Below are 14,911 nucleotides of genomic sequence, written 5' to 3' on the forward strand. Positions count from 1 at the left end.
TTAGTGATTCATCACTTACATATGACACCCAGTGCTCATCCCGACAGGTGGCCTCCCTAATGCCCATCACCCATTTAGCCCATCCCCTGCCACCTCCCCTCCAGCAACCCTCAATTTGTTCTCTAAGAGTCTTTTATGGTTTGCCTCCCTCTCTGTTTTTATCTTATTTTTGCTCACCTTCCCCTATGTTTATATTGTTTGTTTCTTAAATTACACATGTGAATGAAATCATGATGTTTGTATTTATCTGACTGACTTATTTTGCTTAGCATAATATACTCTAGTTCCACCTACATTCTTCCAAATGGCAAGATTTCATTCTTTTTCATCACTGAGTAATAGTCCACTGTGTATATATATCACATCTTCTTTGTCTATTCATCAGTAGATGGACATTTGGACTTTTTCCATTCTTTGGTTATTATCTGTGTGTGTGTGTGTGTCTGTGTGAAATGTATTTATTAATGTGGGGGTACAACTGGCATTTCTATATAATTAAGACTTTCCATCCACAAAGAGGATGTATTTCTTCATTTATTCAAGCCTTCTTTGGTAAACTTGTCATTTTGATCAAAGTTTGTCATGTATGGCATATGTAGGCCATACACATTTTTATGACATTATTTTAGGGTCTATTTTGTATGTGGTTGCTATTGTCAAAGTGTTATTTTAAAAATCATATTTCCTGACTAATTTCTGATATATTAAAAGGCACTTGATATTTATTTACCGTGTATCTGGACACATTATGTAAATTTCTTATTGTTTTTAAGTTTTACTTATTTATTTTGAGAGAGAGAGAGAGAGAGAGAGAGAGAGAGAGAGAGAGAGAGAGACAGCATGAGTATAGGAGGGGCAGAGAGAGAGGAAGACATAAAAGATCCCAAGCAGGCTCCACAATGTCAGCACAGAGCCCCATAATACTTTGGCTATTGTTGATAGCACTGCTATAAACATTAGGATACATGTGCCCCTTAGAACCAGCATTTTTGTATCCTTTGGATAAACACCTAGTAGTGCAATTACTGAGTCATAGGGTAGTTCTATTTTTAGTTTTTTGAGGAACCTCCATACTGTTTTCCAGACTGGCTACACCAGTTTGCATTACCACCAGCAGTGCAAGAGGGGGGGGGTCCCCTTTCTCTGCATCCTCACCAACATCTGTCATTTCCTGAATTGTTAATTTTAGCCATTCTGACAGGTGTGAGGTGGTATCTCATTGTGGTTTTGATTTGTATTTCCCTGATGATGAGTGATGATGAATGTCTTTTCATGTGTCTGTTAGCAATCTGGATGTCTTCTTTGGAAAAGTGTCTGTTCATGTCTTCTGCCCATTTCTTCACTGGATTATTTGTTTTTTGGGGGTGTAGAGTTTGCTAAGTTCTTTATAGGTTTTGGATACTAACCCTTTATCTGATATGTCATTTGCAAGTATCTTCTCCCATTCTGTTGGTTGCTGCCTTTTAGTATTGCTAATTGTTTCCTTCACTGTGCAGAACCATTTTTCTTGATGAGGTCCCAATAGTTCATTTTTGCTTTTGTTTCCCTTGCCTCCAGAAACATGTGAAGTAAGAAGTTGCTGTGGCTGAGGTCAAAGAGGTCGTTGTCTGTTTTCTCCTCCAGAATATGGATGGTTTCCTGTCTTATGTTTAGGTCTTTCATCCATTTTGAGTTTATTTTTGTGTATGGTGTAAGAAAGTGGTCCAGCTTCATTCTGCATGTTGCTGTCCAGTTTTCCCAGCATCATTTACTAAAGAAACTTTTTTTTCATTGTATATTCTTTCCTGCTTTGTCAAAGATTAGTTGGGCATAGGTTTGTGGGTCCATTTCCGGGTTTTCTATCCTGTTCCATTGATCTGATCTGTTTTTGTGCCAGTACCATACTGTCTTGAAAACTATAGCTTTGTAATACAGGTCAAAGTTTGGAATAGTGATGCCTCCAGCTTTCGTTTTCTTTTTCAACATTACTTTGACTATTCAAGGTAATTTCTGGTTTGATACAAATTTTAGGATTGTTTGTTCTATGAAGAATGCTGGTGTTATTTTGATTGGGATTGCATTGAATGTGTAGATTGCTTTGGGTAGTATCGACATTTTAACAATATTTGTTCTTTCAATCCATGAGCATGGAATGTTTTTCCATTTCTTGGTGTCTTCTTCAATTTATTTCATAAGCTTTCTGTAGTTCTCAGTGTATAGATTTTTCACTTCTTTGGTTAGATTTATTCCTAAATATTTTATTGTTTTGGATACAATTTTAAATGGGATAAATTCCTTGATTTCTCTTTCTGCTGCTTCATTAATGGTGTATAGAAATGTAACCAATTTCTGTATGTGGATTCTATATGCTGAAACTGAGGAACTCATGTCATTTCTCCAGTTTTTTGGTGGAGTTTTTTGGGTTTTCCACATAGAGTATCATGTCATTTGCGAAGAGTGAAGGTTCAAATTCCTCCTTGCCAATTTGGATGCCTTTTATTTCTTTTTGTTGTCTGGTTGCAGAGGCTAGGACTTACAAACACAGTGTTGAATCATAGTGATGAATGTGGACATCCCTTTCATGTTCCTGACCATATGGGGAAAGCTCTCAGTTTTTCCACATTGACAATGATATTAACTATGGCTCTTTCATATATGGCCTTTATGATATTGAGGTATGTTCCTTTTATTCCTACTTTCTTGAGGGTTTTTATCACACGAGGATGCTGTATTTTGTTAAGTTCTTTTTCTGCATCTATTGAGAGGATCATGTGGTTTTTGTCTTTACTTGTATTAATGTTATGTAACACATTGATTGATTTATAAATATTGAACCCACCTTGCATCCAAGAAATAAATCTGGTTTTATTGTGGTGAATAATTCTTTTAAGTATTGTTGGATCCAGTTTGCTAATATCTTGTTGAGGATTCTTGCATCGATTTTTATCAGGGACATTGGTCTGTAATTGTCTTTTTAGTGGTGTCTTTGTCTGATTTTGGATTCAAGGTAATGCTGGCTTCATAGAATTTGGAAGTTTTCCTTCCATTTCTATTTTTTGAAACAGCTTCAAAACTATAGGTATTAATTCTTCTTTAAACATCTGGTAGAATTCCCCTGGGCAGCCATTTGGCCCTGGACTATTGTTTGTTTGGAGATTTTTGATTACTGATTCAATTTCTTTACTGGTATGGGTGTGTTCAAATTTTCTGTTTCTTCTTGTTTCAGTTTTGGTAGTTTATATGTTTCTGGAAATTTGTCCATTTCTTCCAGATTGCCCAAATTGTTGGCATTTAGTTGCTCATAATATTCTCTTATTACTATTTTTATTTCTGCTGTGTTGGTTGTGATCTCTCCTCTTTCTTTCTTGATTTTATTTATTTGGGTCCTTTCCTTTTTCTTTTTGGTTATTCTGGCAAGGGCGTTATCATTTTGCTAATTCTTTTAAAGAACCAGCTCCTGGTTTCATTGATCTGTTCTACTATTTTTTGTTTTGTTTTGTTTTGTTGTTTTATTTATTTTTTTGATATCATTGATTTCTGCTATAATCTTTATTATTTCCCTTCTGCTGGTTTTGGGTTGTATTTGCTGTTCTTTTTCCAGCTCCTTTAGGTGTAAGGTTAGGTTCTATATCCGAGACCTTTCTTCCTTTTTTAGGAATGCCTGGATTGCTATATACTTCCCTCTTATGACTGCATTTGCTGCATCTCAGAGGTTTTGGACTGTCGTGTTTTCATTTATTTTTTTCCATGGACTTTTTAATTTCCTCTTTAATTCCTTGGCTGACCCATTCATTCTTTAGTAGAATATTCTTTAATCGCCAAGTATTCATGGTCTTTCTAAATTTTTTCTTGTGGTTGATTTTGAGTTTCATAATGTTGTGGTTTGAAAGTATGCATGGTATGATCTCTATGTTTTTGTACTTGCTGAACACTGATTTGTGACCCATTATGTGAGCTATTCTGGAGAATATTCCATGTGTACTCGAGAAAAATGTGTATTCTGATGCTTTAGGACGAACTGTTCTGAGTATATCTGTTAAGTCCATCCTGTATAAAAGCCATTGTTCCTTGTTGGTTTGCTGTTTAGATTATCTGTCCATTGTTGTAAGTGGGGTGTTGAAATTCCCTACTATTATGGTATTATTGTCAATGAGTTTCTTTATGTTTGTGATTAACTGATTTTTATATTTGGGTTCCTCTACATTGGGAGCATAAATATTCACAATTAGGTCTTCTTTTGGGTAGACCCTTTAATTATGATATAATGCTTTCTCCATCTCTTTTTACAGACTTTGTTTTAAAATCTAATTTGTCTGATATAAGTATGGCTACTCTAGCTTTCTTTTGATGACCATTAGTGTGATAGATGGTTCTCCATCCCTTTATTTTCAATCTGCAGGTGTCTTTAAATCTAAAATGAGTCTCTTGTAGGCAGCATATAGATAGGTCTTGTTTTCTTAATCATTCTGATACCCTGTGTCTTTTGTTTGGAGCACTTAGTCCATTTACATTCAGAGTGAGTACTGAAAGGGGCCCCTGGATGGCTCAATTGATTAAGTGTTGGACTTTGGCTCAGCTCATGATCTCACAGCTCGTATGTTTGATCCCCACATCAGGTTCTATGTTGATATCTCAGAGCCTGAAGCCTCCTTCGGAGGCTCTCTGCCTTTCCCCCAGTCACATTCCCTCCCTCTTTCAAAAATAAATAATAAAAAAATATTAAAAACTTTTAAATTTAGAGTGAATACTGAAAGATGAATTTAGTGCCATTGTGTTGCCTGTAGACTTGGTGTTTCTGGTTCTTTTTAGTTTTTGTTGCTTTTTGTCTTTTTTATTTTGTTTTGCCTTTTCTCCACTTAAGAATCCCCCTTAAAATTTCTTGCAGGGCTGGTTTAGTGGTCACAAACTCCTTTGGTTTTTGTTTGTTTGGGAAACTCTTTACCTCTCCTTCTATTCTGAATGATAGCCTTGCTGGATAACATTTTTCTGATTCAGCATGTTGAGTATATCCTGCCACTCCTTTCTGGCCTGCCAAGTTTCTGTGGATAGGTCTGCTGTGAACCTATTTGTCTTCCCTTGCAGGTTAAGGACTTTTTTACTCTTGCTGCTTTCATGATTCTTTCTTTCTTTCTGTGTGTGTGTGTGTGTGTGTGTGTGTGTGTGTGTGTGTAATTTGTGAATTTGACTATGATATACTTGGTGATGGTCATTTTTGTTGAATCTAATGGGAGTTCTCTGTCCTTCCTCAATTTTGATGTCTGCGTCCTTCCTCAGATTAGGAAAGTTTTCAGCTATAATTTGCTCACATAAACCTTCTGCCCCTTTTTCTCTCTCTTCATCTTCTGGGACTCCTATGATTCAGATGTTATTCCTTTTTAATAAGTCACTTAGTGCTCTAAGTCTTGTATAGTTATCTTTGGCCTTTGCTTCACACTTTTCTTCTGATTCATTGTTCTCCATAACTTTATCCTTTATATCGCTGATTCACTTCTCTGCTTTGTCCACCCTTGCTGTCATAGCATCCATTTGAGATTGCATCCCAGTTATAGCATTTTTAATTTTGGCCTAGTGAGAATTTACTTCTTTTAACTCTGTAGTAGGGATTCTCTGCTATTTTCTATGCTTTTGTCAAGCTCGGCTAGTATTCTTATAATTGTGGTTTTCTATATCAGACATCTTGCTTATATCTGTGTTGATGAATTCTCTGGCTGCCATTTCTTTCTGTTCTTTCTCTTGGGGTGAATTGCTTCATTTTGACATTTTGGGGAAATAAAAAATCAATAAAAGAAAAGATAAAAATTAAAAGAATTTAAAAAAACCAAAAAATTAAATAAAGAAAGCTATATCCTAGGTGTGTTTTACTCCGCTTGTTGAAAGAAGCTTGATAGAATAGAGAAAAAAGGGAAAGGGAAAAAAAGGTAACAAATATTTAAAAATTAAAAAAGTATATATAACTGAATAAAATAAGATAAAATGAAATAGAATAAAAAATTTATAAAATTAAAAATAAAGTAAAAAATAGTAAATCAAAATAAATTTTTCTCTTTCTGTACTCAACCAAGAGGAAAAAAAGAAAGAAAAAAGAAAACAAAGCATAAACAGAAGCAAAGAAAGTGAACTAATACATGAACCAGCAAACAGAGTGAAACCTGAATGAAATTACATCTAGTTTCCTCTAGAACTGAAACTATGAGGCACTCTGTAGTCCATACCCTAAGCAGGTGGTGTGACTTGTGCTGGTCTCCTAGGGGATGTGCTTGGAGGGTGCAGTTGGGTGGGACTTGGTATAATGGCTGCGTTCTCCACCGTGTGGTACTGCTTAGCTTACCGGAGTGGCCAGTGTGGCATGCATGTGTGTGTATGTGCATGTGCGTGTGTAGGAGACGTGGTAATGGCTTCACCCAGGTCCTTAGTCTCTGTCATAGGAACTTCGAACTCACCCACCTGTGATCAAGCACCCCTCCTTTGTCTCAGGCCTCCATCCACTCCTCGCCTCTACCCTGTCCATGTCCAAGCTGCCTGCCAGAGTTCTCAGATGGGGTTGTTTCAAAACTCCACACTTCAGAGACACCTGTGGCTTAGACCTGTGCTTAGTCTCTGGGGGAGGGTCTCGCTGAGCAATGGCTTGGTGCTGGCTCCCCCCAGAAAATGTTCATGAGATCGCACAGCAGCAGAGGTTCAGAGATTTTGGCAAATCACAACACACAGTTGGCACCAGGTTTCACCACACTCTGGTATCTTTGTCCTGATACCAGTAAATGTGGCCATTCTCAGGACCTTTGCCTGTGGGGAGGCCATATGACCTCTACCAGGTGCTCTCCAAGCAGGGGAACCACTTCTCCCCTTGTGGCATACAGACCCTTAAGACCCTGCTATCTGCTCCTGGGGATTCACCCTGCTTCCTCACCAGAGCACCACCAGGCACTGAGCTCTGAAACTTCAGATTCCATTGTTTATAGAATCCTGGTGGTATTGAAATCCTCTCTTTTCTTTCCTGTCTCTGGTTTTGGGAAACAGATTTCTTGTTCAGTCCCCTATGAGTGTTTTCACTCTTTCTCTCAATGTCTCCCCAACTTCTTTCAGGGGGGTGTTTTTCTTGCATGATTGATGCACCACACTCTCCCCTTTCCTTTTTCTTTCTCTGTCCTCTCTCTGCAAAAAAAACTCCCTACCTTCCACGGCTTTTCTCTCCCCAGTTCACCTCTCTACACCACATACCTGCCAAGTTCTGCGGCTCAAGTTATGTAGATTGTTGTGTTAATCCTCAGATCAGTTTCCTAGGTGTACAAAATGGTTTGGTGTTGATATAGCTGTGTCTCAGGGACAAGAGCAGCTCAAGGTCTCCATGCTGCTCTGCCATATTGATTCCTCTCACTGAACCTCAATTTCAACAATATTTCTTATGATGTTCTTCCTGCCTTCAATTGTTTATAGTGTGTGTTATGGAAACAAATAGTTTGGTTAACTTAGGGAAAAAAAACTAAACAATTACAAATAAAAAGCCAAATAAAATTTATTATTTGGCCTTGAATTACCAATGATCATTTTATTTATTTTTATTTTTATTTTTTCTTCCTTGCCCTACTGTGGCCTGGGGGGCAAATCCAGACAGATCTGACTGCTCCCACCTGATGCAGTTTAAATTTTTTTTTTCAACGTTTTTTATTTATTTTTGGGACAGAGAGAGACAGAGCATGAACGGGGGAGGGGCAGAGAGAGAGAGGGAGACACAGAATTGGAAACAGGCTCCAGGCTCCGAGCCATCAGCCCAGAGCCCGACGCGGGGCTCGAACTCACGGACTGCGAGATCGTGACCTGGCTGAAGTCGGACGCCTAACCGACTGCGCCACCCAGGCGCCCCACCAATGATCATTTTAGAATCTACTTTGTTTCCTTGAAAACAAATATCCTACCCAGTTTTTTTACTGTTTATTATTTTGACAATTTTAAGTATGTAGTGTAAACAAAGTTTTATCTTACATCTAAGAAATCCAGGTTTAACATTCTCCTTTATTTTGTGTGTGAATGCTTATAAATTCCAACATTTGAATCAGAGTAATTCAAACTTTTCATGGATCTGGAGAAATTTAGGAATGGGAAAGACCAATGGATTTTGATTTTATGAGCACTAACCCTATACCAAGCATTATTTACTTTACTCAGTGTTTTATTTTGTATTTCCTCTCTGAGTCATAATATGCTGCAATCATTATTATAATAGTTAATTTATTTGGGTCATGAATGTTTGGCTCTATGCAAGTCTGGTGCATCCATATGATGGATGTAAATGTGGCCATTAGAAACCATATTGTAGAAGAGTGTTAATGACAGGAGGAATGTCATAATATGCTGTAGGATACAAAACTATAATCTTATCTCTATTTTGAATGTATGTGCATAGGAAAATGTTGGAAAGATATATACAAAAAATTAGCACTCAGTGACATGAAGGATTAAGAGGATAAGAAGGACAAGGAAGCTTCTCAGGAAGAGACTCAAATGACCCCACAGCTCATACAAACTGTCTGATGGATATTCACCAACCATCTCCAGAACATGGTGGAGAGTGAGGAAAGGGGCCTGCCACTTCCCATGTGGGCTTTTAAATATTTACTTATTTTTGTAAAGATGTTCCTAATGTCCTGAAGAGAGATGTCTCATAGGAAATTTTGAGTATGGGGGTTTCTGGTGATGATTGTTGCATGCCTCTGTGATTTGTTGTGGATGCTAAATGCTCAATGTTTATGCTGATAGAGATGATGATTGTTTTACCTATCAAGCTATATTTTCTTGTTTTGCAGATTTCACTCTTGCACCATTTGAATAACACAATTTGTAGGCTTCTCATTCTCAAGAGGAAGAAAGATAAAACCAAACTCTGTTCAAATTCATTATCTTGGGATTCTCCAACCTAAATGATTCACAATTTTTACTCTTCACTGTCTTCTTTCTGACCCATATCTGTACTTTGGGAGGAAATATCTTCATTATCCTGGTGTCTGTGGCTGATCCACATCTACACACCCCCATATATCATTTTCTGAGGAATTTGGCCTTTCTTGACATCTGCTACACCACCACCAACGTCCCCCAGATGACGGTGCATCTCCTGTCAGAGAAGAAGAGCATGTCCTATGGGGGGTGTGGGGCACAACTGTTTGCATGTATTTTCTTAGAAGGATCAGAGTGTCTCCTCCTGGGGGCCATGGCGTATGACCGTTACATTGCAATCTGCAAACCTCTACAGTACTCAGTGATTATGAACAGAGCCCTGTATGGCCGGTTAGCCACCTCATGCTGGACTGGGGGTTCTTCAACAAGGGAGTGCACACTTCTGACCTTCTACCTGCCCTTCTGTGGCAACAACCAGATTCAGTATTTCTTCTGTGACATCTCCCCTTTGCTGATGTTGTCTTGTGGGGGCACTTCCGTCAATGATTTGGCATTGCTGTCCATTGCGGTCTTCATTGGGTGGGCTCCTTTCTTGGGTATCATCCTTTCCTACTTCTATATTATCTCTGCTATCTTGAGGATCCGCTCCTCAGAGGAGAGGCAAAAGGCATTTGCCACCTGTGCCTCGCACCTGGTCATTGTCCTTCTGTACTAGTAGTGCCATCTTCACATACGTGTGGCCCGTCTCAACATGGTCGCTGGAGAGAGACCAGCTGGTCTCTGTCCTCTGCAGTGTTGTCACTCCCATGTTAAATCCTGTCATCTGTACTTTGAAGAATAAGGACATCAGAAAGGCCTTGAAAGCGGTGGGAGAAAAGGTTGCAACCTTCACATTTCATTTCCCTTGAACTGTAGTGTTTACTTTTCTGTGATGATTAATAATAGAAAATTAGCTTCTTAGTGATACAATCTCATTGCTTCTTGCCAACATTTCTAATTAAAAGTTAATTTCAATGATTAAACAAAGGGGCAAAGTAAAGGGTTACTATATATTTTTGTCCCCTTCCTATTCTTGAAACACTTGTGTCTTTTCTGTATGTTTGAAACTTTTTCTAAATAGTTTAACAAGTTAATTTGAAGCTCATGGATATAACTACAAATATAATGCTTGTCTCCACATGTACATGATTTTTGATTATTTAACATCTGTGTCAAATATATTCTTTAGTTACTCTACTGTTCTTCCATTTTGCTTTTGTCCTATGGTGAACTATCTGTTGGCCTGCATTTCTGGTTCTTGCTACATTTGTCTCAAAGTCATTTTCTTTTGTCACCTTCCTTCTTATTTTCACTGTGCTTTCAAAATCTTGAGAAAATTTTCTAAGGATGTAGAAGTTCTCCTTGTTTTCATCACTGCCAATACATTTTTCTATTGAGACTACACAAATAATTATGTCTTAATTTAGTTTCCATAAAATGACTCATTCACTTCAATTTGGACAGCAATTTAATAAACATCTTAAATTCTGCATTATGCCTGAGGGATGTAGACCTCCAGAGAAATGTGTACATCAGTATGAAATGGGTTCTCTTAAGTTCAGCTCTGAAGGGACATTTCAGATTTTTCGCTGACTGTGTAGAACAAATTCTGATTTATCTCCATTTGGAAAAGACCATGCCATAGTCTCTATACTCTTGTCTGTATTCTTCACCTCTAAATATGTGGCATGTTCCCATCTTCTTTAAGGAATCTCTGTAAATAACTCTACTTCTTTTTAACGTAAAAAAATGTTTATTTTTGAAAGCAAGAGAACACACACATGCGAGTGGCAGAGGGCCAGAGAGAGAGGGAGGCAGAGGATCCTAAACAGGCTTTGTATTGAGAGCAGAGAGCCTGATGTAGGCTCAGGGTTTGTAAAACCCTGAGATGATGACCTGAGCAGAAGTCAGACACTTAAGTGACTGGAGCCCCCCAGGTGCCCCTGAAAATAACTCTACTTTGTATGATCTGATGCTTCTGTGCTTCTTAGGTTGGGACACATTTTTATAAAAACAGCCTTGTACACACAATAAAATTCAGAAGGACAAAAATATCTTATTTTTTTAAAAATTATAAAATATTTGGTTCACATGCTATTTAAATTTAAAACAGGGAACACAACATACATCTATAAAGAAAGGCAATTGCATGGATTTTAATTCAGATGTGAGGTGATATTTCAGTCTGGTTTGATTTGCATTTTCCTGATGGTTAGTAGATTAGATAGCTTATCATATACCTGTGGGTCATTTGTATGTCTTCTCTGAAAAAAAATGTCTATTCAAGTCCTTTGCTAATTTTTAATTTTTTTTTTTGCTACTGGGTTGTAGGGATACCTTATATCGTTCGGATATTAACCCCTTATCATATACAGGATTTGCACATATTTTCTCCTGCTCTGTAGGTTGCCTCTTCCTTTTCTTGATTGTCTCCTTTGCTGGGTAGAAGCTTTTTAGTTCAACATAGTCCCACTTGTTTAGTTTTGCTTTTGTTTTTTTGTGCTTTGGTGTCACATCCAAAAAAATAATTTCCAAGGCCAATGTCAAGGGGGTTTCCCCTATTTTTCTAGTAGCAATTTTATGGTTTTAGGTTTTGTGTTTAAATTTCAATCCATTTTGAGTTGATTTTTGTATATGGTATAAGATATGGATCCAACTCCATTCAATTATATGTGGAGATCCAGTTTTCCCAGGATTTTATTTCAGAGACTGTCCTTTACTCATTTGCTTTTATTCTTGGTAGAAGATTAGTTGACCATGTATGTGTGGGTTTATTTCTGGGCACTCTATTCTGTTCCATTGATCTATGGGTCTGTTCTTATGCCACTACCACACCGTGGTGTTTGCAAGAGCTTTGTAATGTAATTTGAAATCAGGAAGTATGGCACCTCTAGCTTTGGTTTTATTTCTCAATATCAGCTTGACTCTTAAGAGTCTGTTTTGATTTCATATGAATTCTAGGATTATTTTTTCTATTCCTTTAAAAAATGCCATTGGATTTCTAATAGGGATTACGTTGAATCTATATATCATTCTGTGTAGTATGAGTATTTTAATATTATTTGTTTTTCCAAAGCATGAACATGGGATATTTCTCCATTTATGTCTCTTCTTCCATTTCTCTTGTGAATGTTTTATAGTATTTAGTGTGCAGATCTTTCATCTCCTTGGTTAAATATATTGCTGAGTATTTTATTCTTTTACCATTGTAAATGTGATTGTTTTCTTCATTTCTTTTTCAGATAGTTTCTTATTAGTGTACAGAAGCACAACTTATTTTTGTATGTTGATTTTGTATCCTGCAAGTTTATTGAATTCATTTATTAATCCTAACACTTTTTTTGTGGGTGGCATTGTAGGTCTGTTTTGTTTTGTTTTGTTTTGCTTTACAAGATCATGTCATCTGTGCAGAGAAACAATTATACAGCTTCCTTTCTTATTTGGGTGCCTTTTGTTTCTTTTTCTTGCCTAATTGTTCTGGCTACAACATCAAGTACTATGTTGGAGAGAAGTGGTGAGAGTGGGTATCCTTCTCTTGTTCCTAATCTTAGAGGAAAAGGACTCAATTTTTCACAGAAAAGTGTCTTTCATAGTTACTCCATATTTATCATTTCTGTTGCTCTTCATTTCTTCCTGGAAGTTCAAGTTTGCACCGGGACACGTGCCCATTTAGCTTGAAGTACATCCTTCAGCTTTGTTTTATCACAGGTCTCTCGGTGATGGACCCTTTTAATGTTCTTTTAAGTGAAAATGTTTCAATTCGCCTTCATTTTTAAAGAATATTTTGACCAGATATAGAATTCTGAGTTGACAATTTTTTTTCTGCCAACATTTTAAAATTGTAGTTCCACTGTTTTCTAGTCTCCATGGTGTATGATGCTAGGGCAGCAGTTACTTAAATCTTCTTACCCCGTATGCATTTTGCCATTAAAAAAAATCAATGTAGTGGCTTCATAATCACACCACCTCCCTCCCCCCCCCCCCACATAAATTGATATTTATGGGAATAGAAATATGGAGAGAATAAGTCTTTGGAGAGAAAAACCCCAAGACATTAATTCCCAGGATGCCACTGGGGAGGTTTTCCAAGATTTAGTCTGTTTGTTCTCTGGTTAGAATGAGAGATGAAATTTGCTGAGATTCAATCTTTTAGATATAAGCTGTTTGTAATAAAAATGGACATAAGAAGTTTTGAGCAGCCAGAACTGTCTCTGATAATTTAACCAGAGAGACATCTGATCTCTGAATTCTGAGCAGACATTATGTCATTGTAAGGTACGTGCAGAGAGAAGTACAGGGCAAAGTGGCTGAGAGAATGGTTTTCTGATGTTGGGTCAGGGTGCCTGGAAGGTGTGGGTGGGGATAACTGGGAACTCTTTGAATATAGGCTGTGAAAATCAGAGTGGGACACACTAGGTGGCTCCCAGAACAAGTCATCAGCTGTGAAGCTTCAAACTCCCTAATCAATTTGTGTGTGTATTTTTTACTTTTTTTGTTACAGTGTTTTTCAGAGTAGATTGTTATCAAGTATAGGTGTATGTTTTGATAGAATTTCTTAGTGTGTGTTTTACAAAGAGAGAAGATAAAGGGAAGAAGGAAGTGAGGGAGAAAGAAAAGAATTAACTGAGTAATGTCTTAATGTATGTGGCAGGTTCTAGTCCTAGCATTAGAGTGCTACATTGCACCTTGTGTCAGATAGTTACATAACTTTGCAGTAGTATTATTGTTAGTGGAGGATGGATGGTGTGACCATTCAGGAAAAAGGAAAATAATTTTCAGAACTATAGTATAATCATGTGTTTTCACATGGGTACATCTCAAATCCCTGATGTTTATCCTGGTTACAATGTCCTTCAATCACATATGTGATTCCTGAGATGAACCCTCTTCCCTCTGCTACTAATAATTCCAGTTAGAATATTTCTCCTATTGTCCACATCCATGGAAAACAGCCCCTTGACTTTTGTGTCCTTTCGCTAATCATATAATTATTTAAAATTTAAAACTGTTTACTGATGCTAAATAATCACTAAGAATCACTAGTGTCCTTGAAGTCAGTTTATGATAAAGGTGATTTGCTAAAACAACAACTGGCCTTACGTGGTTAAAAACCATTTACTTGATTGCAAATATCCATTCCTGACTTTCTGTGTTGCTGGGGGCTCTGATAAAGTGGAGGAGTCCTTTGTGACATAGCATCACATTCAGGGGAATACTGCAGGTATATTGTAGATTACTGGACTTAGTAAAGCACAGATCTGACCTCTTTGGGGTAATTTTAATTGTTGACAAACACTGAACTGGTAATAATAATCTACTAGTTAATTCAATCAATATAGAGACAGCACCAAAAACAAAAAAATTTCCAGTTCTAGATGCTGGGGGGTGCAATAGTGAATAAAATGGACAATAGTTTTTGTTTGTTTATTTGTTTGTTTGCTTTTGGAGCTTATAGTTAAGTTGAGGATGAAAGACAACATGTATGATAAAATCCAATGTACCAGTGTAGGACGAGTGCCATTGGTGACACCATAGCAGGGAAGAATGACACAGTACGCTTTTCTCATTTTTTGGTAAATTAACACAGGGCAATCAGAGCAATCTACATTGAGGGAGTGCCTGTGGGGCAAAGACTAAGAGGTGTGGGGATTAGTTATGCAGATTTCACAAGTGTAAGAGTGCCCAGACCCGGACAGCTGTGCCTGGACCCTGAACTGAGTGTGATTGGTGTGTTCCAGGAACAGCAGTGAGCCGGGGCAGCTGAACACTCACAAGGGCAGTGGAAATAGACTCAGGTTAGTGTACTGACTTTGAATGTTTACTCTGATAAGATGGGAATCACTAGACGGTGTAGCGCATTAGGCTTATATTTAGCAGAGTACTCCTGGATGCTGCTGAGAATGGCGGGTTGGGCAAGAGTAGAAAGACTGGAGCAATAACCCAGATGCCCAAGGAGGTGGCTTCACACCCAGGATCACCAAGCAGACAGGAAGAAAGGGAC

The 14,911-nt window shown here is 37.7% G+C and overlaps 1 protein-coding gene across 1 annotated transcript; it reads left to right on the forward strand.

The window, feature by feature from the left end:
- Positions 1 to 6,268: 6,268 nt before the first annotated feature.
- On the forward strand, positions 6,269 to 9,779 carry LOC109260825 (olfactory receptor 5V1). The gene is given in 3 exon segments (XM_053905316.1): positions 6,269 to 6,331; positions 8,819 to 9,582; positions 9,584 to 9,779. Coding segments are annotated over 3 exon segments (1,023 nt in total).
- Positions 9,780 to 14,911: the final 5,132 nt, after the last annotated feature.

Source organism: Panthera pardus, unplaced genomic scaffold, assembly GCF_024362965.1.
Source record: "Panthera pardus isolate Hobbes unplaced genomic scaffold, ASM2436296v1 HiC_scaffold_17, whole genome shotgun sequence".
In the NCBI taxonomy this organism is placed as follows: Eukaryota; Metazoa; Chordata; class Mammalia; order Carnivora; family Felidae; genus Panthera; species Panthera pardus.